The 26,942-nt window shown below is 41.5% G+C and overlaps 1 protein-coding gene across 3 annotated transcripts in view; it reads left to right on the top strand.

Moving 5' to 3' along the window:
• The first annotated feature begins 15,289 nt into the window (after positions 1-15,289).
• The window catches only part of LOC132378974 (annexin A5-like), a 31,044-nt gene continuing 19,391 nt past the window's right edge, over positions 15,290-26,942 (top strand). Inside the window, exons 1-4 of one of the 3 annotated variants that reach the window (XM_059946373.1) lie at positions 15,290-15,409; positions 15,521-15,554; positions 23,080-23,167; positions 24,089-24,183. In XM_059946373.1, the coding sequence (XP_059802356.1) occupies positions 15,537-15,554; positions 23,080-23,167; positions 24,089-24,183 (201 nt within the window). In that variant the 5' untranslated portion in view covers positions 15,290-15,409; positions 15,521-15,536. Of the gene's footprint in view, positions 15,410-15,520; positions 15,555-18,674; positions 18,899-23,079; positions 23,168-24,088; positions 24,184-26,942 lie in introns of those variants that run through there. The other 2 variants (XM_059946374.1, XM_059946372.1) reach the window with 2 other exon arrangements.

The raw sequence follows: 26,942 nt of genomic DNA, 5'->3' as shown, positions 1-26,942 counted from the left end.
AACGTGGTTGTTAGAAGCACATAATGCTGCTTCATCCATGTTACATATAACCCACAGTCCAGGAGTGGTGGAAAAACAAACATCTGAGATTAAAATAAAGCGCTGAAAATATTTACCAAGGTCTGAACTAGAGATAATGTTTTAAGAGAGAAAAATGGGGCTAATATTTCAAGGCAATGAGTAATATTTCTGGATCAGAACTAGGAAACACTTGCTAAATGATTTATGCAACAGAAGGAGTCCAAGATGAATGAAGCCCAGATTCTGCTATACAGAGTGCAGGTACTGTATGTGCATTGCTCCCTCACTCAATAACCCCAAAGCTTCTGTTTTTGTCCCTCTTGACAATCTTCCCCTGACCCAATCACTTCGCTTGTTTTCCCACTCCTTTCTGTTTCCCCTGCTTTCTCCTGACCTCTACCTGCTCTCCACAGCTTGGTATTTGCTGTCCAAAGGTGAGGCCACCTTGCAACTTCTACTGGAAGTCTGTCTGCTCTCTGATCACTGATTACCCTACCCTCATATGAGTAGAGATGTCATGTTGCAGTTGCACAGGATTTTGCTGAGGCCACTCTCTGAGTTTTGTCTTCAGTTTTGGTCACCCTGCCATTAAAGATGCCATTAACCAGGAAGGATTATAAAAAAGGAATTATGAGCATGTTATTACCAAATTATTTAAGAATCCTACCACCAAACTCATCTTTCCCTCACCCCCTCACTCTCTGCTTTCTGCAGGGATTGCTCCCTCCGTTATTCCCTTGTCGATTCATCCCTCCCTACTGCACATGTGTGCAGTTCTGGTCACCGAATTATTGGAAAGATATCAATAAATTAGAGAGAGTACAGAGACGATTTACTAGGATGTTACCTGGGTTTCAGCACTTATTACAGAGAAAGGTTGAACAAGTTAGGTCTCTATTCATTAGAGTGTAGAAGGTTGAGGGGGGATTTGATCGAGGTATTTAAAATTTTGAGAGGGATAGATAGAGTTGACGTGAATAGGCTGTTTCCATTGAGAGTAGGGGAGATTCAAACGAGAGGACATGATTTGAGAGTTAGGGGGCAGAAGTTTAAGGGAAACACGAGGGGGTATTTCTTTACTCAGAGAGTGATAGCTGTGTGGAATGAGCTTCCTGTAGAAGTAGTAGAGGCCAGTTCAGTTGTGTCATTTAAGGTAAAATTGGATAGGTATATGGACAGGAAAGGAGTGGAGGGTTATGGGCTGAGTGCGGGTAGGTGGGACTAGGTGAGATTAAGAGTTCGGCACGGACTAGGAGGGCCAAGATGGCCTGTTTCCGTGCTGTGATTGTTATATGGTTACTAATCTCCCTGCAAGCACATATCCCTGCAAGCAACAGAAATGCTACACCTGACAACCCTCCTCCTCCCTTACCTCCATTCAGGGCTCCAAACAGTCCTAACTGAGGTGACACTTCACCTGTGAATCTCTTGAGGCCATTTATTGTATCCAGTTTTCCTGATGTGGCCCCCTAATAATTGACTTAAGCTGGGGAACAGCTTTGTCAAGCACCTCCTCTCCATCTGCCAAAAACAGAATACTGTATCGCATGGCCAACCATTTAAATTCTTAACCCCAATCTTGTTCAAGCATGTTGGTCCATGGTTTCCTCTTTTGCCATGAGGATACTCTCAGACTGGAGGAGCAACACCTCATGTTCATCAATTCTCCTTCTGGTAATTTTATTCCTTCACCTTTCCTCCACTATTCTCCACTCTTACCTCTTACACCTTCTCACCTGTCTATCACCTCCCCCTGGTGCTCCTCCTCCTTCTCTTACTCACATGGTCCACTCTCCAGCCATTTACCTTTCCTAACCATCTGACTTATCTATTGCCTCCTAGCCAGCCTTCCTCCGTTCCACCTTTTAATTCTGGCATCTCCCCCTTTCCAGTCCTGAAAAAAGGGTTTCAGGCCAAAATGTTTACTGTTTATTCATCTCCATTGATGCTGCCTGACCTGTTGAGTTCCTCCAGAATTTTGCATGTGTTGCTTATGAGAATGTGGCTAGGACTCAAAAGAATGGATTATTAGGAGAGATTGAATAGATTGGGACTTCATTCATTGGAGCATAGAAGACTGAGGGGTGATCCATCCCAAAGAGGAAGAAGTATTCTAGAGGAAAGATAACACAACCACGGCTAATAAAAGAAGTCAAAGACAACAGAAAAAAAGAGAGGGCATATAATGGGGCAAAAATTTGTGAGAAGTTAGAGGATTGGGAAGCTTTTTAAAACCAACAGAAGGCAACTAAGAAAGTCATAAAGAAGGTAAAGATGGAATATGAAAGTGAGCTCACCAATAATATTAACGAGGATACCAAAAGTCTCTTCAGGTAAGTAAAGTGTAAAAGAGATACGAGAGTGGATATCAGACTGCTGGAAAATGATGCTGGAGAGGTAGTAATGGGGGACAATGAAATAGCAGACGAAATGAAGAAGCATTTTGCATTCATCTTCATTGTGAAAGACACTAGCAGTTGGGTGGAAGTTCCAGGTGTCAGGGGGCATGAAGTGTGTGAAGTTATCATAACTAGAGAGAAAGTTTTTGGGAAGCTGAAAGGTCTGAAGGTAGAGAGGTCACCTGGACCAGATGGTGTACACCACCGGATTCTGAAAGAGTTGCCTGAAGAGATCATGGAGGCATTCAGAGAGGCTGAAGAGATCATGGAGGCATTAGTAGTGATCTTTCAAGAATCATTAGATTCTAGAATGGTTCTAGAATACTGGAAATTGCGTATGTCACTCCACTCTTCAAGAAGGGAGAGAAGCATTAGAAAGGAAACAATAAGCCAGTTAGTCATCTCAATGGTTGGGAAGATGTTGGAGTCGATTATTAAGGATGAGGTTTCAGGATACTTGGAGGCACATGATAAAGTAGGCTGTATTCAGTATGGGTCTTCAAGGGAAAATCTTGCCAGACAAAACTTGAAATTACTTGAAGAAATAACAAGTAGGATAGATAAAGGAGATTCAATTAATGTTGTGTACTTGGGTTTTCAGAAGGCCTTTGGCAAGGTGCCACACATGAGGCTGCATAACAAGCTATGAGCCCATGGTATTACAGAAAAGTTTCTAGCATAGATAAAGCAGTGGTTGTTTGGCAGGGAATAAAGGGAGCCTTTTCTGGTTGGCTGCCGGTGACTAATGGTGTTCCTCCGGGGTCTGTGTTGGGACCAATTCTTTTTATGCTATATGTCAATGATTTGGATGATGAAATTGATAGCTTTGTTGCAAAGTCTGCAGACAATACGAAATTAGGTGGTAAGGCAGGTAGCTTTGAGGAAGTAGAGAGGCTATAGAAGGACTAGACAGATTAGGAGAATGGACAAACAAGTAGCAGATGGAATGCAATGTTGGGAAATGCATTGTCAGGCATTTTAGTAGAAGAAATGAAAGAGTTGACTGCTTTCTAAATAGAGAGAAAGTACCAATAATAAAAGGAATTGGGAGTCCTTGTGTAGGATTCCCTAAAGGTTAATTTGCAGGTTGAGTTTGTAGTGAGGAAGGCAAATGCAATGTTGAAATGCATCATTTCAAGAGGACTGGAATATAAAAGCAAGGATATAAAGTTGAGACTGGTGAGGCCTCATTTGGAGTATTGTGAGCAGTTTATCTCTTAAAGGATGTGCTGAAACTGGAGAGAGTTCAAAGGAGGTTCACAGAAATGATTCCAGGATTGAATGTCTTGTCATATGAAAAGTGTTTGATGGCTCTGGTCCTGTATTCACTGGAATTCAGAAGAATGAGCAGTGACCTCATTGAAACCTATTGAATCGTGAAAGACCTTGATAGAGTTGATGTGGAGAGGATTGTCTAAGACCAGAGGACACAGCCTTAGAATAGAGGGGGCATCCTTTTAGAATGGAGATAAGGAGGAATTTCTATAGCCAGAGAGTGGTGAATCCATGGAATACTTTGCCACAGGCAGCTGTGGACGCCAAGTCTGTAAATTGTCCCATGATTAGGCTAGGGTTAAATTGGAGTTTGCTGGCCGGCGCAGCTCTAAGGACCAGATGGCTTATTCTGCGCTGTATCTCAATAAAGAAATAAAAGAAAAAAATCATCCATTCAATTCAAAAAGTTACTCCACATTTTTTTAAATCTTCTCCACCTCTTCCAGTGCCTTTTCCAGGTTGTTAGTAGGGAGGGGTAGCAAATGAGTCAGACTCTAAACCCTACTGAATTACTGCTACTAATTACTCAACCAATAACACAATGGAATGGATGCAGAAGAATGTCTGCACATCTAATGAACACTGTTGCAGCAGCATTGTAATTCCAGTGTTCCCTCAGCCATTGACTTGACCAGGCAGGCTGCCTGTTTTCACAGAGAAGTCTACGAGTAGCTTTGATAAATATTACTGTTTGTATGAAAAGAAAGATTAAGCTATAAACCACATCTTTCAAACATAATAGCAGGAAAGGTTCCAATATTTGGATTCAGTGTTATGTTTACTTTACTTGGAATTCTTGATCCTGACAAAGTGTAAGCACCTCCTTTATTTCCTTTCTTCCCACAAAGAGGAAGGGTGAGGTAGAATTAAGGCATTACTAGTAACCTTTAGTTCTCCTTCCTATTCAGTAGCAGTTGATAAATGCTGCAGAGTGTGGAGGACTCTTCACAGTCCGTGAAGTTACTCATTGGCTTAGGATTTCTAAGATCGTAACCCAGCAACAATACAGGAATGGAGACAGTCAACATGACTTTGTGTGTGGTAGTTTGTGTCTAACCAATCCTAAGGAGTTTTTTGAGGAGGTTAGCAGGAAAGTTGATGAAGTCAAGGCAGTGGACCATCAAACGGGGGGAAGCACCTCATTGAGCACCTCCACACCATCTGCCACAAGCAGGAATTCCCAGTGACCAAACATTTTAATTCCTTTTCCTGTTCCCCTTCTGAAATGTCAATCCATGGCCTCCTCTTGTGCCAAAATAAGGCTACCCTTAGGGAGGAGTAGCAACACCTTACGTTCTGTCCGGGTACTCTCCAACCTAATTGCATGAATATCGATTTTTCCTTCCCCTCCCTTTCCTCCATTATGGGATTAATAGACTTGTGGCTAAATTTGATGATGATGCAAAGATAGGTGGAGGAGCGGATAGTGTTGAGGAAACAGAGAGCCTGCAATCATAATCAGATGAAAAATGGACGTGGGAGCACGGAGGAATATCTGGAAATCTCCAGGAAGACCTTCTTCATTGCTGCTGCTGCTGTGAGGTCCGGGTCTCTGCTGAGAACAGGCCCCCAGTCCTTGGGGTCACATTGCCGATGGCCGTTGGCAAGGGTGCCTTAATACACTCAGCAGAGAATGGTGCTCCGAGAAGCTGTGCTGGAGGGGATGGTAGGAGGTTCGAAGGTTCGACGGACTTGGAGTCCGCTGCAGTCAGGTCGCTTTCAGTGTGTGCTGCGTCTGCGAGGCTGAGTCGGGTGGCGCTGTGGAAGTCCATAGCGGGGGTATTCCCTTCTGCTGCCGGCATGGGATGGCGAGTCTGTCGGGACCGTGAGGACTTGTGGAAACTGTGTGGTGATTTCTTTTGAACTTATTGTCTTTTAACATCTTTGGACTATTTTTACTGTGCCCACGGTCTGTTTTTTTTAATCAATTATGCTATTGTTTGCACTGTTGTAACTATATGTTGTAACTATGTGGTTTTGTGCAGGTCTTGTAGCTTTAGTTTTTGGTCTTGTTTTGTCTGGTGGAATAGGAGCTCCTTTCCGGGGAACGCGGTAAGATGGTAGCGCGATATTAATACTCAGCAGCCTCTCTGGACTCTGGATTGTGGATTGCCAAACATTATGTGGATTTTCTGGTGTAATCTGTTTTGTCATGTGCTTTTGTGATATCATTGTGGAGGAACGTTGTCTCATTTTTTAACTGCATTGCATTTGTGGTTTCTAAATGACAATAAACTGGATCTGAATCTGAATCTGAGATAGTTTAGAGGAATGGGCAAAGAAGTGGCAAATGAAATACAATGTTGGAAAGTGTATGGTCATGCACTTTGGTGGAAGAAATAAATGGGCAGACTATTATTTAGATGGGGAGAGAATTGAAATGCAGAGATACAAAGGGACTTGGGAGTCCTTGTGCAGGACACCCTAAAGGTTAACCTCCAGATTGAGTTGATGGTGAAGAAGGCGAATGCAATGTTGGCATTCATTTCTAGAGGCATAGAATATAAGAGCAGGTATGTGATGTTGAGGCTCTATAAGGCACTCGTGAGACCACACTTGGAGTATTGTGTGCAGTTTTGGTCTCCTTATTCTAGAAAGTATACACTGACATTGGAGAGGGTTCAGAGAAGATTGATGAGAATGAATCCAGGAATGAAAGGGTTACCATATGAGGCACGCTGGGCAGCTCTTGGGCTGTATCACCTGGAGTTAAGGAGAATGGGGGGGTGTGGATCTCATAGAAACATTCCAAATGTTAAAAGGCCTGGTCAGATTAGATAAGGCAAATTTATTTCCCATGGTAGGGAGACCTAGGATTGAGAGGGCACGACTTCAGGATTGAAGGACGTCCATTTAGAACAGAGATGCAGAGAAATTATTTTTCATCAGAGGGTGGTAAATCTGTGGAATTAGTTACCACGAGTGGCTGCAAAGGCCAAGTCATTGGGTGTAGTTAAGGAAGAGATAGATAGCTTCTTGATTGGCCAAGGCATCAAAGGGTATGGAGAGAAGGAAGAGGAGCGGGGATAACTAGAAGAATTGGATCAGCCCATGATTGAATGACGGAGCAGACTCAATGGGCTGAATGGCCTACCTCTGCTCCTATATCTTATGGCCTTATGGTCTTACAAACCAGGATAGGACGTACATAATGACTGGCAAGACACTGAGCAGTGCAGAAGAACAAAGGGATCTGGGAATACAGATAGATAATTCCTTGAAAGTGGTGTCAAGGGCAGATAGCATCGTAAAGAGAGCTTTTGACCTATAGGCCTTCATAAATTGGAGTATTGTGTGCCGGAGCTGGGATGTTATAAGATGTAGGTGAGGTTAATTTGGAGTATTGTGTGCAGTTCTGGTCACCTACCTAAAAGGGAAAAAAAATCAATAAGATTGAAAGAATGCAGAGAAAATTTACAAGGGTGCAGCTGGGACTTGAGGATGTGAATTATAGGGAAAGATTGAATAGGTTAAAACTTTATTCACTGGAGCACAGGAGAGTTGATAGAGATATACAAAATTATGAGGGGTATATAGCAGGTAGGGTAAGGGCAAGCAGGCTTTTTCCAGTGAGGTTGGGTGAGACTAGGAACAGGGGTCATAGGTTAAATGTGAAAGGAGAACCTGTGAGAGGCACTCAGAGTGTGGTGCAAGTGTGGTATGAGCTGCCATTGAAAGTAGTGGATGCGGGTTTCATTGCAACATTTCAGAGAAGTTTGGATAAGTATATGGATAGGAGGGGTGTGGAGGGCTATGGTCCAGTTGAGGGTCAATGGGACTGCAGTTCAGCATGGACTAGAAGGCCTGAAGGGCCTGTTTCTGTGATGTAGTGTTCGATGGCTTTATTTCCAGATCAGGATGGTATGTTCCCTCGAGGACTACTTGCTGAATTGATCCTATGTACTGCGTGATCTCCTGTTCTTGTACTTCTGGATAGCAGAGGATGCAGTTGTGGGAAGATCAATGAACTGCCACTGCGCTCACTGTAACCATGGTGAGGGGAGTAAGTATTTCAGCCTGAGGTGTTGAGGTGCTTGTGCATTGCTGGAGTTGGCTTCATCCATCAAGTGAAGGGAAATTTCCATCTAACACCTGCCTTGTACCTTGAGACTGGTGAACCTGGAGATTTACAGTAGGAGGCAAATTACAGGGCAGACTATCTCTGACCTCTTCTAGCCAAGGTATTTTTTAAGGCTTCTTTAGTTGGTGAATCCTTCTGATGTTGATAGAGAGGTATACCACAATGGTAATGCCATTGATCAGCAGGAGACTGGTAGGAAATAATGTTGGAGATTTTTATTATTCCACATACATTATGTGACATCATTATTATATTGTCTTTCCACCCCAAATCAAAGCATTACACTGGTATTGTTGAAAGAGATCACAGACTGCTGTCTTATCTTGAGGTTGCAATGGAACCTCGCATTGACCAGGTTCATGATAAAGCAACTGAAGGCTATTGAGCCTTTAGCTGCCATGAGGAATCCCCGCAATGATGCCTTAGGACTGAGCTGATTAACATTTGTCCATTTTTAAAAAATGTTTTCATTTTTTGAAGTGCATGCATGGGTAAGTTGACAAAACTTACTTTGTACAGAGTACTGTTCTGAATTAATGACAGTTAGCTAGTTCATGGTGCCACACGACATAGAGGCATTATTACTATCAAGATGCATCTATTTTCTCATGGACTGTATATATCCTATAATATAATCCTGTATATCGGTGAGACCCGGCGTAGATTAGGAGATCACTTTGCCAAGCACCAACGGTCTGTCCACTAGAAAAAACGGGATCTCCCAGTGGCCACCCATTTTAATTCCAGTTCCCATTCCCATTCTGACATGTCAACCCATGGTCTCCTCTACCGTCGCAATGAGGTCACACTCAGGTTAGAGGTGCAACATCTTATATTCCTTCAGGGTAGCCTCCAATCTGATGGCATGAACATCGATTTCTCAAATTTCTGGTAATGGCCAGACAAAGTCCAGTCATTATCCTTTTCCCAGGCAACAATGGCCTGTACCAGTGGACATCTGGTTAAGGTGATTGGAGGAAAATGTAGGGAATTGTATGAGGTAGGTTTTTACATAGAATGTAGTGGGACTATGGGATGCTCTGCCAGGAGTGGTTGCAGACGAAGATATTTTCAGGACATTTAAGAGACTCTTAGATGGAAACATGGATGAAAGAAAAATGGAGGGCTATGTGGGAGGGAAGGGTTAGATTAGTCTTGGAGTGGGTTAAAAGGTCAGCACAACATCATGGGCTGAAAGGCCAGTACAGTATTGTATTGTTCTCTGTTGCTTTATTCTGTGCTCTCATCATTGCTGGGTGAAAGTCCTGGAAATCTGTCCCTGTGAGATCATCTTCATCGGAAGGACTGCAGAAATTCAAATGCACAGTTCATCACCGCTTCTTCAGGGCAATTAGGGATGGGCAATGAATACTTACCTATGCATGCACTTCAAAAAGTGAACACATTTTTAAAAATGGACAAATGTTAACAGTCAAACTTTACTGAACGTAACACAGCGTAAAATATATTGCAGATGCAGCTGAAGATGAAATGTCCTGAAGGACTCTGGAAGCAACCATTGAGCATAATGATTGTTAATCACCAACAAGCACATTGTTCTGAATCGATCATTTTTAACTTGCTGGTGGGAATGATAGACTTGATTGTCCTCTCATTGTGTTCGGGGTCAAATTTGGTGATGCTGGTTGGGCCTTTACCTTAATGAGGGAAAATAAATGAGATTATTCAAACAAAAGGTGATTTCTTCAAATTTTCAACACCTTTGCCAACTATAATTCTCAAATTTCTGTGGGGGTATTTGATCTCCTATTCCCAGGAGGATGATGAAGGATGTTGGGTTGTGGAGGGGATACCACGTACCAAAGAGGGCATAAGATTGTATGTAAATCGGTACCTCTTCTCCAGGGAAATTGTCTAAGCTCTTTTTTTTTCTGATGTAACTTTCTTGGATTCCTGAAACTCCTGTTTTCCTTTCTCCAAAGTAAAATTAAAAAGTGATGCAGAAAAGGAGCAATAGGTGGAAAGGAAGGATGTTGGGTGAAAAAAATCCCCCATCCATACAAACCACAGAAAGTTTATTATCAAAATATGTATAGGTTACCATAATTTGCTGTTTTTAATAAACACAGTGTCTGAGCCTCTGCAGCCTCTCTGGTTGAGAATGCTAAAGCTTCACTACCCTCTGAGTAAGTGAGCTTTTCCTGCTTAGTTCTCTATGGCCTACCATTTCTGAGATAGTGACCCCCAATGCAATCTGATTTACTTCAATGGGTTCACTACTTGTTTTTTAAAAACGTTTGTCCCACTCAATCCCTCATCTTACGACAGCCCTACAGCGGCTGAATCTTAGTTGCACTCCTTTTATTGCCATTATTTTTTTAAGTAAAAAGGCCAAACTTGAACTGATTGTTCCAGATAAAGACTGAGCAGGACCAATGATACTGTAATAATACATTGTTATTCTTGCACTCAAAACCTCTGGAACAAAAGCCAGTATACCATTTATCTTCCTAATTGCCTTCTCTTTAGCTTTTGAGTGACTTGTCTACAAGATACCTAGGTCTCTTCGAACATCAACACTTCCCCATCTCATTATTTATAAAATATTCAGCATTTCTGATATTTTTGTGAAGTGAATAACCTCCCATCTTCACTTGTCGATACCCCCACTCTAGCCAAGCCATTGCCCTCTAGAAACCTATTTGCCTCCCCATGTCTACTCACATTCTCAGTTAATTTCATGTCAGCAGTAAGTAGTAAAATGTCACTTTTGGTCTCACCAAACCATTGATAGTGATGATGCAAAATTGAGGCCTGAGAACCAATCTCTGCTGAGCACCACTGGTCAGAGACTGCTAACCTGCGATCAACCCATTTATTCTTTACCCAGTGCTTTTTATCTGTTAACTAACTCTCAGTCAACACTAGTATATTATCCAGTTCCATGTACTGTAACTTTATCAGCAGCCTCTTATATGAAGCCCTTCTGAAAATCCAAATAAGCCATATCCATTAGTTCCTTGTCATTTAATCTACTAGTTAAATTCTCCAAGAGCTCTAGTAGGTTAGTCAAACATGATTCCCCTTTCAAATATCCACACTGATTCTTCTAAATTATATAATTTTTAAGTCATAAAGATGAAATTTTAAATATTTAAAATGCAGGGAAGTAATTGTCATTTGTTAAAATTTTCACTGTCTTCACATCTTTCGAAGCCTTGAGAACGTTATACCACTATATTTATGGTCTCCTGATTTTCACGACATCAACAGCTACAATATTCAGACCTGTCACCCAGTAGGCTATTGGTTATCCTCCCCTGTGTTTCCTGTGTGACCTGGAATTACTATCTGTTTGATACTGCGTTTGTGAAGTGTCTTTGGAAAAACTACTACGTTCAAAGGAAAATGTAAGTTCAGATTGTTTCTGTTGCCGTAAATGCCACATTTTACAGAAAACACTAGGACTAAATTAAGACCACAAATCATTCTTCCATTGTTTACACTTGGTTAAAGATTATGAATTAGCTGAGATTATGAATTTCCTACTTTGGCACTCTGACAAGAAATGTATGAGTTTCTTCCGACCTTCTGCTGAAGTAAGTGAAGTGGTATGGGAGAAGCCCTGCTAGATTCTGGAATGATGAGGCAGATACTTGCTACAGTTTGGCAGAAAATCAAACGTTATGTCAGTCTTCTGTGAAAAGTAAAACCTGGTCTGTATTTTATCTTCAGTACACTGGACTTCTTAATCCATCTTTGGATCTTCTGAATTATATTACAAATCATTTTACAAGAGTATTAGCTTGTCATTCCATAACATTCTAAATGCACTATAGTCAGTCTGTAAGCTTTATTCCACCTTTGCTCATTTTGCAAATACAAAGTGCACTTAACTAATGCATGATTGCTCCATTTGAACAATCGCTGAAGGGTGGATAAAAACAACGAGTTTGTAGTGAAGCATATAGTTTTGCAGTTACTGAGATTCTGGATTGTGTTGGCATAATCAAAGACATCTTGCAAAATTAGGCAGCAAAGTAATTTGCTGTTGTATTAATTTATAAATTTGTCTGGCAAACTTCAGTTACTGAAGGAGATCTCATGCTGAAATGTAACCAAACTACGCTGGAGTGGAGCCTCAGGATATTTAACACGTGTGCGTTGAAACTGTAATTATGTTTTTCTATGAACTAATTATCGGACTGTACAGTATTCTATTGTCTAACTAGTTCACTGCTTCAGGGATATTTTGTCATCAAGCTCTGTTACACCTGTTTAAAAAGGTCCTTGGTGCTACTGATTTACATAACTTGAAGAACCAGCTTTGAACAAGATATCACAATATTTATTTACAGTTCTCTCACTTCTATTAGATCCAGGATGTTTAATCTAAATGTAGGAAAACACAAACATTGTAAATTGTTCAGCCACTTTCGAGGGTGTATGCCAGTATCAGGATCTTCTCCAATAATTCAACCAAACATGATGCCGGATTATGATGTCTTTGGTGTCAGATATTTTCAGCACATGCACTTTCCATGGGGTCACTAGGTTCAGAAGATATGGATGACAAAGTGATGATTTCTCCTCCATCCCTAGAAAAGCACTCCAATATTCCGTAGCTTGACTGACTGAGGGTTAGTTAGCACAAATCAGGAGACGTAATCATCTCGCAGCGTGTAATTCACTTCCATTTTACAGAAGGCTACTGAGGCTCAGTGTGCATTTTGCAGTTTCATTCAGAGATTTATCCAACTCCTTTTTTTTGAAACTGGAAGGAAGAAGCTGCCCAGCCTTGTTTCTCATTTGATATGCTCACATCTACTGGTGGAGAATTGACCTGAGCAGTAGTCCTTTGGGAGGGGGAGAGGCATTGCTATGCTCAGGGATCCATGTGGGAGCTCTGCATTCCTATATATCAAAGAGAAATCCAGTTTACTTGAGCAGCACTCTTCTGCCTTCCATCTAGTTATTTAATTATTTGTTGAGATATAGTGCAGAATAGGCCCTTCCAGCCACGCTGCCCAGCGTCCCCTCAATTTAATCCTAGCCTAATCACTGGACAATTTGCAGTGACAAATTAACCTGTCAACCAGTATGCCTTTGGACTGTGGGAGGAAACCAGAGCACCCAGAGGAAACCCACATGGTCACAGGGAGAACGTACAAACTCCTTACAGGCAGTGGTCTCTAAGGACTGTAAAGCTAACCACTCTGTTACCATGCCTTCATCAGCATCTTGCTGTGGAATGACACACCTATGGTGTAGCTCCATTCAAACCATTCCATTTGTAGAGCTGTTCATACTAGGTCTGTCCCTTCCTGTTTAGGCTCCTTCTTTTCCTTTGAGCATTTCAGCTTGTTCCACCCGCCCTCCCCCCAGTTTATCATCTACTAAAGTACAGTAAACATTTTCTGAATGAGATATCATCATTTTCTTAGTTTCTACTGCAAGTGGCTTCTCAGCTTCAATTTCAACATCCGTGTCTCAATTCACCATCTCCTCATACTTCAATATTCTTCTACCCTCTGTTAATTTCTCCATTGGTTTCAGTTCAGCTTTCTATATTCACCATCAGTCTGTTGACCTCATCAACTCTGAACCAGCTTCTTTTCCCTCCTTCCCATTTTTGATGACAGATTTTTGACTGGAAACATTAATTCTATTTCTCTTCCCATAGATCTGGCCTGACCTATGAAGTATTACCAGGATTTTCAGTTTTTTAAATTTTAGACTTCCAGCATCTGCATTTTTAAAAACATTTTGATGCTGTGGGTGGTCAAGGATTAAGTAGGTCAGGCAGCAGGGTGGAATTGATGCCAGCGATGATTGAAGCTATGATCTTATTGAAATGCAGAGCAGACTTGAGGGGCTGGGTGACCTACTTATGCTCTTATTCATTGTGCTTTTATCTCATATGATCTCATTATTTCCATGGTCTCCATCACAGATAGAGCTATTTCTGCTCGCTTTCTGTATCTTCCTTGGAGGTGCATTCCTGGAAAATGACTTTTTCAATAACCTTCACCAACCAAACTACATTGTCTTTAGCTTTCCTTTTATTCTGACACATTGCAGCTGCCGATCTGCACAACCACATCCATGTCTCCAGTTAGGATCCTCCAAAGTAAATTTTAGTATCAAAGTACATACATGTCACCATATACAACCCCAACATTCATTTTCCTGCGGGCATACTCAGCAAATCTGTAGAATAGTAACTATAACAGGATCGATGAAGACAACAAATGGTGTAAATGCAAATAAAAATAAATAGCAATAAATAATGAGAACCCAAAATAATGAGATAAGGAGTCATTGAAAGTGAGATCATTGGTTCTGGGAACATTTCAATAATGGGGCATGTGAAGTTGAAAGCAGTATCCCCTTTTGTTCAAAAGCCTGATAGTTGAGGGGTAGTAACTGTTCTTGAACCTGCTTTTAGACTCCTCTGAAACCATTAGTCTCCCTCCGTATGGCTGTTACAACGCTGTTAACCTCACCCCTCCTCTCAGTCTAGGAGATGGACATACAATGGAAAACTAGTTGTTATCTGACTAGTCTGTGAGTCCCCTTTCCCAGACCCAGAGAACCATCCTGGAAAACTGGCAAACACGAGGAAATCTGCAGATGCTGGAAATTCAAGCAACTCACACAAAATGCTGGTGGAACACAGCAGGCCAGGCAGCATCTATAGGAAGAAATACAGTTGACGTCGACAGTGCTTCTCCCTATAGATGCTGCCTGGCCTGCTGTGTTCCACCAGCATTTTGTGTGTGTTGCTGGAAAACTGGGTAAGGTTTACCTTACCTGATCATTGCTTGAGTTGATGCTGGGTTTATTCCAACCAATTTTATTCTATATTTCATAGTAAGTAACTTAGTACAACTAATTGTTTACTAGGCCATTTTAAAGGGTAGTTAAGAATTAATCACTTGTTGTGGGTCTTATGCTCCGTATAAACCAGTTTGGACACAATGATAGCACATTTTCTTCCTTTAAGACTTGAACGAAATAGGTTTTTCATTACTCATCCCAGTCTGATATTGCAGACAGTGAAGTGGAAAGTGTAGGAAACGATGATGGAGTTTGTGCATATCTAAACACCAGTATGGATCCATTAGGGGGATTCATTTGATTCTGCAACGGCGTGACTTTCTCCTTTTCCTCTCTATAAAATAACGTTCAAAGACAAATGTATCATTGTTAAATGAAGAATATTAAATAAAAAGTCATATGATGATTTGAGGCATTGACTTATTTCAGAGGGTGATAACATTTTGTGGGATTTGTGAGTTCAATCAAAATAAGGATCATATTTCCATTTTCTTCTCCCTTTTGTAAAGGTGCAAACTTTTCAACTATGGCATACTATCATTTAGTCTTTGTATCAGAAATGATGGCTGCTGGGAGAACTGTTCCACCTTTGGCACCATGAATTATTTTACAACGATAGTATGATTCGGTGCTGGTTTTATCTGCAACCACTGAGGTTTTTGCAATGGTAGCTTCTCATTGGCTAACTTGTTTCTATGACTAAATTATTCAAATATGTTTCCAGTTTCTCCACCAATCCATACGCAGACTCCGGAGTCTTTCCTCGGAGAAAAGGCAAGTGTTCTTTTCCGAGTTTTTCTGAGCCGTATACCACACTGGAAATAATTTTATAGTAGGTTTAAATTTAATATCTATTTGGTTTTGTCATGTTAATGTGTTATTTAAGTATTTTAAGAAAAGTGGAGACGATACAGTAAATTATCTTTTTTTTTGTTTTAAACAGAATATTTTACTGAGCTATGGCAGCCAAAGGCGTGGTAAGTGGTACCAGAATTCAGTTGTCAGAAATAGCAATTTGTACACTGCTAGTCTGCAGTGATTCATCAGATTCTGGTAGGCGTAGTATTTCTACACATCGCTCTTTTACAATCTTTAACTACTCCACCTCATTTCCAGAAAAAAAATGCTGCAATTATTACAGGCAAAGCAGCTACTATTAACACTCCTTAATTTGAAAACAACCTTTTATTTTGCAACACACACTCAAAATTCTGGAGGACTTTAATTTGGTTGACACTCATCATTAATAAATTAGGCTTAAAAGCAGGGTTCTCTTGAAACTGCTGTTACAGAAAACTACTTGTGTGATGCAAGGTGCAGTGTTAACAATTACCTGTTTATTTGCCTTTCAAAAGTAATAATTATGCTGGCACTATTAAATCATGGTGAGTATACACTTGATTGCTTGTGTGTAGTTAGGCTGTCTATTTCTGATTTTGGTCCTACTGAATCGCGTAGAAACTAGGTGACGAATACTCAGTGGCGAGTCTCTCACCCCAGCCTGCACTGTTGCTACCAAACCTGTTCTGTCTCCCTACACTCTGCCCTAACAGTGAAATACTGAGTTGTATGTTTGCTGATGAAGTGGGCGGTAAATATTAACAGGGCTATGTATAAAGAAGACTTTAACAATTGGAACGCTTGGAAAACGTGGTGGGAAACCGGTGGTTGGGCCACACCCAAAATACTTCACAATCTAAAGACAATTTCCTGATTGCCAATTCCCAACATTGGAGAGAAAAGCTTATGACTTTGAAAATCATTCAGTCTGGGTATTTTTTTTTTGGGGGGGGGTTAATGACCTATTCTTTAAAGTTTTTAACAATACTGCCATTGATGGGATATAAATAACTGTTTTTGCTTTTGGCTTTCAGTATGAGGGCAGTACACAATGCAGTCAGATGAGTTGTGAGCAGAATTAGGATAAGAATCAAGAATGAATTCCTGCTTCTTGTCATTACCCACATCATGGATTTTCTTTGCTTCAGATGTTTATGCAGCAGCTAAATCTAGTTTAATCAAAACTTTAAAGGTCTGTAGAATGAAATGTTCCCATGTGTCATTTAGCAAATGACTAAAGTCACAGTTAATGTTTCCCAAATACTGCTTACTTAATAGCTCTTGCACTCTTTCCAGGCAGTTTGCAGCTAGATAGTTGTAGATTTTTTTCAGTTTTAAAAATCAAAACTGCCTGATTTTTTTAAAAACCTAAATGTGGATTGAATCTTTTGATTACAAGCTGGTAAAGATCTTAAGTTTTGTTCTATAAAGTGTGGATAAAGCCTGATCATAGAGCTGATTTTTAAAAAACTTTGGATAGCAATGTTTGTGGACAACCAACTATATTTCCAGTTAGGGATATTGGAATTAATAGAGATAACCAACAAATATGAAAAAATTTAAAGGGCAAATCTGAATTTGCGTGAATTCTCAGGAGTCTGCCATTTAACGAAACATCTTGGATCAGGAATTGTGCTTAGGAAGAAAGACTAGATTGGGTAAACATCGAGATTATAATGTCTGCTGCTGAAAGATAGTAATCAACTTTTTTTTGTTCCACTAATGTACTGGTAACTGGGAGTGATGTAGACACTTTCAAGATATCAAGTAGTTGTGATCTAGACTGTTAAAACATTAGGCAGATTCAGTAAAACTTTGAAAAAGAAGTTGAATGCATACAAGTAAATCTCTCAAGCTACAAGAAAGACCAAGGGAACTGGAATAGAATAACTGTCATAAGGTAAACCTATGAATGATATACTGACATCCCAACATCTGTCAAACTGGAAATATGACACAATTGTATTGGGTAAAGGCTGATTGCCTCAAATATTTTTATCTTTGAGGAGTAGTGACTTCTGATGAAGTTCCAGTCATATTTAAATTGTTGAGTTATAGTCCATCAGCACCATTTCTCCCATGGTATCTTGTAGCATGATGTGCTGAGAATAACAAGAGAAGGCAAGCTGGTGATCTTGATTTGTCCCTAGAGTGTGGGTAGCTCCAGGATGACTTGGTGGTTTCTTTGTTTACTGAGGAGAGAAGTGCTTAGTTTTTTTCATGACCAGTCTCTTGAACTATGAACTTGAACTATGAGAGCTGCATGGCAGAGCGAGGGTCTAGTCACCCTTAGCTCAGATGTGACCACTTGATTTTCTAGAGTAAATGAACAAGGTTGAATGAATGAGGTGGTATGGATTCTTGTAATGGGCAAGCATGAGATGACTATGTTTTGTTTTGAAGGCATGCTCTAATCTACAGTGGACCAAACCATAGGTGAGCCAACGTAGGAACAAAATATGGAAAACAAGTGGTTATAAATGCTGGAATCAGAAACAGAAGTAAACTGCTGCAAAAACTCTGTCTCCATTCTACTCATCATTCTCAAATTCACCCATTGACTACCAACTAGCCTCACTCCTCCCTTTTACTTCTGTGTCTGTTATCTTCCCTCACAATCTGCTGAAAGGTCAAACATCCCCTTACCTCAGCAGATGCTGCCCAGCCCATTGAGTTCTTCCAACAGTTTGATTTGTTTTCACTCCAGGCGCATAGTATGTCTTTGTTTGTGAGCTACCCTGTTGAATAATCTTGTAGAATCTGAAATGAGAAAATCGCTCCCCCTTTCAGGATTGCCCTATTACCTTGTTTTTCACTCTCCTCTTCCCCCCCCCCCCTTAAATCTACTCAACAGCTTTTTTTCTCTTCAAACCTGCCGAAGGGTTTCGGCACAAAACCATCGACTGTACTCTTTTCCATAGATGCTGCCTGACCTGCTGAGTTCCTCCAGCATTTTATGTGTGTTTCTTGCAATCTGAGTTCACCTGGATTGAGAAGGTATCACCTTTGAACAGTTGGATCTTTTATGATCAGGGATGGAGTGATGGCCAGAGAACAGTTTGTAGCCAAAGTGATGTTTGTGGCTTTACTGAAAATAGTTGTTTGCTTGTTGGAGGAGTAACTTTAAGGTAATATGAAAAGTTGGCTTAATTTTTAAGTGCTGTTTGCATTCTCAAATTGCTTTTTTTAATCTAATGAATCAGATTTATTATGACTGTCATATGTAGTGAAATTTATTTTGTGGCAGTAGTAGTGTGATACATTACATGATAATTTACAAAATGTATAAATGAGTAAATATAAGAAGAGAGCAAGACTAATGAAGTAGTGATCCAAGTCCAAGAAGCTGTAGTTGAAACATTGAGTGCCAGTTTTCGGGCTCCTGTACCCCTTGCTGATGGTGGTAATGAGAAGAGTGTCTTTAATTATAGATGGATTTTTGAGACAGAAGCTCTTGGAAGATGTCTTTGACGGTGGAAAGGCTAGTGTCTCTAATTAAACTGACTGAGTCTACAACCCTCTGCTGCTTTTTCCGAGTACTCGTGCTGGAACTTTCCATAAATGACCAGAGGCCCTGTCTTCAGGAGTTCTGCTCCTGGCGGCGGCGGCCGCAGCCCTGGCGTCTACGTTTGAACCCGAACCTACCACTCGGTGTGCAACTCCGATGGGCCTTGCTTCAGAGCCCAAACGGATGTGCGCAGCGTTTTTAAACTGATTTGTTCGGTGCAGCAATTGGAGTAAAGTTTTAAGAGTACGATGTTTAACCGGCGTGCTGTTCGATTATAGTAAATGCGTACGGGGCTGGACTGAATCACACACACACAAACAGTGGGAGCCTGCCCGCTCTCCGCAAGGGTGTGGCGGAAGTGACTGATCCCACGGCGATCTCGCCGCTCCGTCGCGTAGAAGGGTTTTTTTGTTGTCCCGGTTCCCTGCGCCGTGTGCTTCTGTTCGGGGCATTATTGCCCGTTTCCCAGTGCAAGCTGCCTTGTCTTTAGTGGCCAGGCGTTGTCCCGTCGACTGCGCGCTCGCCATCCCCACCTCCCCTTCTACCTTGCGCTGGCAACGGCTTCTCGGTAGAACAATTCGCGTGGCGCTGAGTCTGTGCTCTAGCTCGGGATCCCAGCTCCGATATTGGTCTCGGAGTTAAGAGCCCTTCGACCCAATTCCTCCGTGCCGACTAAGCTGCCTACGTGACCTAGTCCTACATGTCTGCATTTGGTCCATTTCCCTCTCTAAACCGTTGCTAGTCATGTACCAGTTTAAATGTCGTCTTAACGTTGTACAGCATTTATACTGAACACTTCATTCCATTAACCCACCACCCTTGCATTCACTTACTAGGTTTCAGTGTCCCCCCCCCCCGCAATCAGATTTTTGAACGTCAATTAATACAACCTCACTATTATTTATTTCTTTTTAACCATTTACTGTTTATTTTATCGTGACTTAGTCGTATTTTGTCTTGCACTGTACTGCTGCCAAAAAACAAATTTCATTACATACACCAGTGAGAATAAATCTTATTGTTGTCACCATACACTTGTTTCAGCTCAATCAGCTTCCCAGACTGAATGGGACTTTTGACATTTCACTAATTTGGTTGCCAGTTAACATTGTGACACCTGAAATTGAGAGGATGGGGATGGTTTATAGAACCTGCTGAGTGCTTACAGGTCTGCATTTTTGCAGATGTGGTGCAGTAGGAGTATTAGAAAACTTGGCCCACTTATGAGAACTAGTTATTTCGCAATTTTCACAATAGGCAGTTGAATGACTTGGCACAATTATACCAACCAGCAAGTGTTTAATGCACTCCAAAATACAGAATTGGGACTATTTGTTTATCAGAAATAAATGGGGCATATGTGATACCTGCTAACATTTTGGATCGGTTGAAACTCTTGAAGGATCATTGGCCTGAACTGTTAGTTGGTTTCTCTTTCCACAGATGTTGCTTGATAACTGAATTCTTAGTTTTGGTTGCCAGGTTTGATTCTTGCTTGGCTAAGCCAGTAGTCTGAAATAGGACTCATGATTTTTTTCCCCATAGATGCTACCTGGCCTGTTGAGTTCCTCCAGCATTTTGAGTGTTTTGCTTGGATTTCCAGCATCTGCAGATTTCCTCTTGTTCATGATTTTTTTTTGTGATGCCATTTTAAGGATGCCTCACTTCCTAAGCACCACAATAGTTATTCCACACAGTGGTGGTATTTGAATGTGGGTTATACACTACACTCCCCTTAGGGCTAGGAACCTTGATCCTCCAATTATACCCTGTAGTACAGCCACCTTCCATTTGTGAATGCTTTCAGCTATGACAGCTAAATTGTGACATGATTTTCAATGTTACTTTGAAATATTTTAAGACCTGTTTGCTTTATTACCACTTTGAAATCTAACGCTGGGTGTGGCGTAGTTCAAGATAATTGATTGTTTAATGTCTTTTCCAGTATGCAAGTGTAAAGGAAAATGAAATGATTGCTGCCCTGGATCTGATGGAGCACAAAAAAAACTCAACAAGATAAAGAACGCAAAAATAAAAAAAATCACAACAAATATAAATACATAAAGTAACAATACATATGTTAATTGTATGTACGCAAAGTGATGCTCGGCACAAGAGTGTCTGTAATAAGGTGACTGGCAGGAAGTGATAAAGTAGTGGTGGTTGGGGGTGCGGAGGGGTAGATTAGTGGGTTGAAGTGTTGATTAGCCCTACTACTTGAGCAAAGTTTGGTGATCCTGGCGTGGATGCCACATAGCCCCCTTCCTGATGGGAGTGGGATAACCAGTTCATGAGTAGGGTGGGTGGGATCGTTCATGATGTTACTGGCCCCTTTCCGCATCTTTCTGTGTATTTACCCTTGCTGGTGTCGGTAATACTTTGGGTATGTCAAACTCAAATTATTAACCTGCTCAGTTAAGGAAAAACACCAGAGACACGAAATCACCTCTGAAACAGTTTTTATTCAGAGAGGAGTTCGCAGCCCCACGCACTTCGGGCGTAAGGTAGCCAACTCCCAATTTGTCGGTTTACAAAGGTCATACTTATACCCAAAAGCAGGGTACTACATTCGCAAATATGGTTACCGATTCGAATTCATCAATTGATTGGCTATTGCATAGCTAAGCATGCGAAATACTCAGAATTAGCAAATGTTAAAGCGTAATACTTGGAATTAATATTGACGCACTTCAAAACACTTGAAATAGGTATCCTCAAAATACCTTGCCAAGCACATTGTCTTGTGGTCGCAGGTTCCCTTTTCCTTGTGGTCTCCACATCTGGCCCGACACCTTATTCTAGCTCTCTCTCCTTACTTCCCCAATGACGTACCTCTCTCTTGTCCTGTCTACATATTTTGCTACACTTACCACTCGCCCACCCCCTCTACACGTACCCCTTACCCTTTTCACATTCTCAGGTAGTTTTCACTACACGTATGCCCTTCTTGTCTGCTGTGGTGAAGTTTCCATACCATGCCATGATGCAGCTTGTTAGCTCTGTACTGCGCATCTGCAGAATGATGTGAGTATAGATGTGCATAGTCCAGTTCTCCTCAGCTTCCTCAGAAAGTAGAGGTGTTGGTGACCTTTCCTGATTGTGTAGGATGTGTTTTGGGACCATGGGAAATTATGCAAGATGTGCAGTCCAGGAGTTTGAAACAGTTTGCAGTTTCCACTCCTGTGCTCCCGATGTAGAGATTGTTGCAAGTTCTTCCGAAGTCAATAACCATCTCCTTTATCTTGTTAACATTGAAGAAGAGGTTATTTTCTTGGCTCTTCCACCTCCTTTCTGTAGCCGTCTCATTATTGTCGGTGATGAACCCCACTATTGTTGTGTCATCAGCGAAGTTGACAGTGTGATTATTCGGCTGTTTGGCTGTGCAGTCATTGGTGAGCAGAGTGTACAGCCATAGGCTCAGCACACAGCCCGGGGGCGGGGGGGGGGGACCCATATTGACGATGATGGGGAACGAGAAGCAGTTGTGCATCCTGACTATCTGAGGTCTGTTGGTTAGGAAGTTCTGAACATGTATTGTCTACGTGAATCCCAGAATTGTCCATCTGCCTCTCCCTGCAGCTTTTGCCATGATTGTTCTTGACATAAAAAATAAAATGAGTTCTAACAAATGTACTTGACCTGAAACGTTGATTCCATTTCTCTTCCCACAAATGCAGTTTAAGGTGTCTAGTTCCAGGTTTTGTATTTTTGTAATGTCCTTGAGCTAACAAATGTTAGGACTGTAGTTTATAGCTGGAGTAAGATTTAAAACAAAAAAACTTACCTTTTGTAGTATTGCACAAATGTCTATTATTTCATAGATTTGCAACATGTGAGACAGTTTGTTTTGATATTGGTTCAAAGAAGTAGGACCAGCTGTTTCATTATTCAAATATAGGGTAGTGGATCGAGAAGTTGTTTAATTGTTTTGTGACCATCAATGTAATACTTGCCCTGCATCACCTTTGGAGAACAGAAAATTTCTTGTGTGTTATGAATTTAAATCTGGAAGCTTGCGCAGTAATTACACTTTAGTTACCCAGTGAATAATATGGTTTTGGAAACTGCGTGCTTTAATCTGTGTACTTCAGTGCTCTTTTCACAATAGTGTTTTACTTTGAGATGCAACATTTCAATGATTGGTCTGTTCTTAGGGTAAGACCAGAGGCACAGTCCATGATTTTCCTGACTTTGATGCCAATCAAGATGCTGAGACGCTACACAAGGCCATGAAGGGATTTGGTAAAGAGACAATGTTTTATTTTTCAGTGTTTTATTTGTGCACAGTGAATGATGTCAGGAGTTGTTGTTTGACTCAAAGAGCTTATTTATGTTCCATGCTCCGCATCTTGCTCTGTTGATTAGAGTCTGTTTTCCCGCATGGATTGCCCATTGATTTGCCCATCAGTGCATCTTTTCTATTAATGGGAATATAATGAGATTTAAGGAACTTGCTGATCTCTAGGTAATAATTCCCCTCCTGAATTCCTTAATTTATATTGTTTAAAACCATGGATCAAAATGTAGGAACCTTTTTTGATCTGGTTTGTTTTTTTTTTGGAGAGTAAGATAGACCAGTTAAATTGTAGTATCTATTGAACCACTTGCTTTGTTAGAATGTTTAAAACCAATTGGACCCTCTGCTAATCTGTTCCTGTTTAGCTTAATGTCCCACTAAACTATCACTGGGTAGACACTTCCAAAAATGGAGTCCAAGTGGAAATTACCCAATAAATATTATATCCAAGAATAAAATATGGAAGTTTTAAGTATTTTTACCAATTGCTGCAGGAAGAGACTTTTTTTCCTTTATTCACAACAATAGAAGCAGGTGTTCAGATGCCTCAGAGGAAACTTGTTGACTTTAAAATAGTTGAAAGTATTTGCACTCCTTCAAGTGAGAGTTGGTATTGGAATATGAAGCGAGCAGCCTCTGTTGACAAGTCAAGAATGGGTATAACCAGGCCAGGTAGTAGGTAAAGCTCCTCTGCTCCTGTCTGAGAAACACATTCACATTTTCTTTATAACAGTAATTCTTGAGTGGCTCAAAAGGTACAGATATGCAAATGCATATATATTTTTGGATAATTTTGATTCTTCAGTGATTGTTTGGTATGAATTATTTGCAAGTGTATTTTAAAATGTTATACTTGTTATTGGCAGGAACTGATGAAGATGCCATATTGAACCTACTGACGCAGAGAAGTAATGCCCAGCGGCAGCAAATTATTGCTGGCTATAAAACTGTGATTGGAAAGGTAAAGTAAAACCAACCATGGATTCACAGCTATCTGTATATTCAGAAACTGACTTGGAATTTGCTTTGCACCAAGGATTCCATGAAGGTCGATGTTACAACAGATACAAATGGTCTGGTTATTTTGGGATTTTCAGAAAGCCTTTGACAAGGTGCTGCACCTCAGTCTGCTTGACCAGATAAAGCCCACGGTATTGCAGGAAAGATAGAAAGATAGCTTGGATAGAAGACTGGCTGACTGGCAGGAGGCAAGAAGTCAGAATAAAGGTTCTTTTCAGGTTGGATGCGGGTGACAAGTGCTGTTCTGGAGAGGTCGGTATTGGGGCAGCATCTTTTTACGTTATATGTCAATGATCTGGATGATGGAATTGGTGGCTTTGTGGCCAAGTTTGCAGACAATAGAAAGATAGGTGAATGGGCAGGTAGTGTTGAAGCAGGGAATCTGCAGAAGGACTTGGTTAGATTGGGGAAAATAGGCAAAGAAGTGGCAGATGGAATATAATGTAGTGAAGTGTATGGTCATGCACTTTGGTAGAAGGAATAAACTTATGGACTATTTTCTAAATGGGCAGAAAATCAGAGGTGCTATAAGGATTCCCCGAAGGTTAACTTGCAGGTGGTGAGGAAGGCAAATGCAATGTTGGCATTCATTTCGAGAAGACTGGAAAACAAGAGAAAGGATGTGAAGCTGAGTCTTTATAAGGCGCTGGCAGACTAGACTCGGAGTATTGTAAGTAGTTTTGGGCCCCTTATCTACGAAAAGATATGCTGGCATTGGGGAGGGTCCAGAGGAGATTCACAAAAATGATTCCAGGAATGAAAAGGTTAACATATGTGGAATGTTTAGTTCTGAGCCTGTATTTGCTGGGTGTGCAAAGAATTAGGAAAGATCTCATTGAAATCTGTGGAACATTGAAAGGCCTAGATAGAATGGATGCGAAGAGGAGGTTTCCAACATGGGTGAATTTAGGACCAGAAGGCACAGCCTCCGAATAGAGGGACATTCACTTACAACAGATTCTTTAGCCGGAGGGTAGTGAATCTGTGGAATTCATTGCCACTGACTGTTTTGGAGGCAAAGTCATTGGTTATATTTAAAGCAGAGGTTGATTGGTTCTTGGTTAGTCAGGGTATCAAAGGTTATGGGAAGAAGGCAGGAGAATGGGGTTGCGAAGGATAATAAATCATCTCTGATGGAATGGCAGAACAGACTTGATGGGCCGAGTGGGGTGGCGGGCGGATGAGATGATCTCTCCCATTTCCCGCAGATCTGCCCTCACCACATCCGCCCGCCACCCCTTTCGGGATAGGGCTCCCCTTGTCCTCACCTACCACCCCACCAGCCTCCAGGTCCAGAGTATAATTCTCCGTAACTTCCGCCACCTCCAACGGGATCCCACTACCAAGCACATCCTTCCCTCCCCCCCCTTCTGCTTTCTGCAGGGATCGCTCCCTACGCGACTCCCTTGTCCACTCGTCCCTCCCATCCCTTCCCACCGATCTACCTCCTGGCACTTATCCTTGTAAGCGGAACAAGTGCTACAACTGCCCTTACACTTCCTCCCTCACCAACATTCAGGGCCTCAGACAATCCTTCCAGGTGAGGTGACACTTCACCTGTGAGTCAGCTGGTGTGGTATACTGTGTCTGGTGCTCCCGGTGTGGCCTATTATATATTGGTGAGACCCGACGCAGACTGGGAGATCGTTTCGCTGAACACCTATGCTCAGTCTGCCAGAAAAAGCAGGATTTCCCAGTGGCCACACATTTTAATTCCACGTCCCATTCCCATTCTGATTTGTCTATTCATGGCCTTCTCTACTGTCAAAATGAATCTAAACTCAGGTTGGAGGAACAACACCTTGCATACCGGCTGGGTAGCCTCCAAGCTGATGGCATGAACATTGACTTCTCTAACTTCCGTTAATGCCCCTCCTCCCCTTCTTACCCCATCCCTGACATATTTAGTTGTTTGCCTGTACTCCACCTCCCTCTGGTGCTTCCCCCCGCTCCGTTCTTTCTCCCGAGGCCTCCTGTCCCATGATCCTTCCCCTTCTCCAGCTCTGTATCACTTTCACCAATCACCTTTCCAGCTCTTAGCTTCATCCCACCCCCTCCGGTCTTCTCCTATCATTTCGCATTTCCCCCTCCCCCCACTACTTTCAAATCTCTTACTATCTTTCCTTTCAGTTAGTCCTGATGAAGGATCTCGGCCCGAAACGTCGACAGCCCTTCTCCTTATAGATGCTGCCTGGCCTGCTGTGTTCCACCAGCATTTTGTGTGTGTTGTTTGAATTTCCAGCCTCTGCAGATTTCCTCGTGTTTGCTCTATCATATCATTCCTGCTTTGACTAGATGTTCGTGTTGTTTCAGGTTTTGTGTGTTATTTGGTATGGTTTGGTAGGTTATTTTTTGGGATTAGGAACACTCAAATTTTTCCCATATAAATTAATGGTAATTGCTGCTTCACTTTATGGCATTTCAGATTACAAATGGTTTCATAGGAACGCTCTACCTTCGGAAAGCCGGGGTAAACCTGTAACCACATTGTCACCACCAAATTCAGTACATTAATTTTGGAGGAAAAGTGAATTACTCCTATACCTGATTGGTCTGATTTCATCCTGGATGGTGGAAAAGGAGGAGAAGTTGCATTAATGTTATATGGGGAAGGTGTGGTATGTGGGTCAGGAGTGTAGACCAGGGAGTCATGCTGAGAGCAATTCTCTCAGTACAGAAGGGGAAAGTACGTCTGCTGAT

Source organism: Hypanus sabinus, chromosome 21 (genome assembly GCF_030144855.1).
Source record: "Hypanus sabinus isolate sHypSab1 chromosome 21, sHypSab1.hap1, whole genome shotgun sequence".
NCBI classification, from domain to species: Eukaryota; Metazoa; Chordata; class Chondrichthyes; order Myliobatiformes; family Dasyatidae; genus Hypanus; species Hypanus sabinus.
Note: the sequence above shows the minus strand (reverse complement) of the source record. Positions and strands in the feature narration are given on the sequence as shown.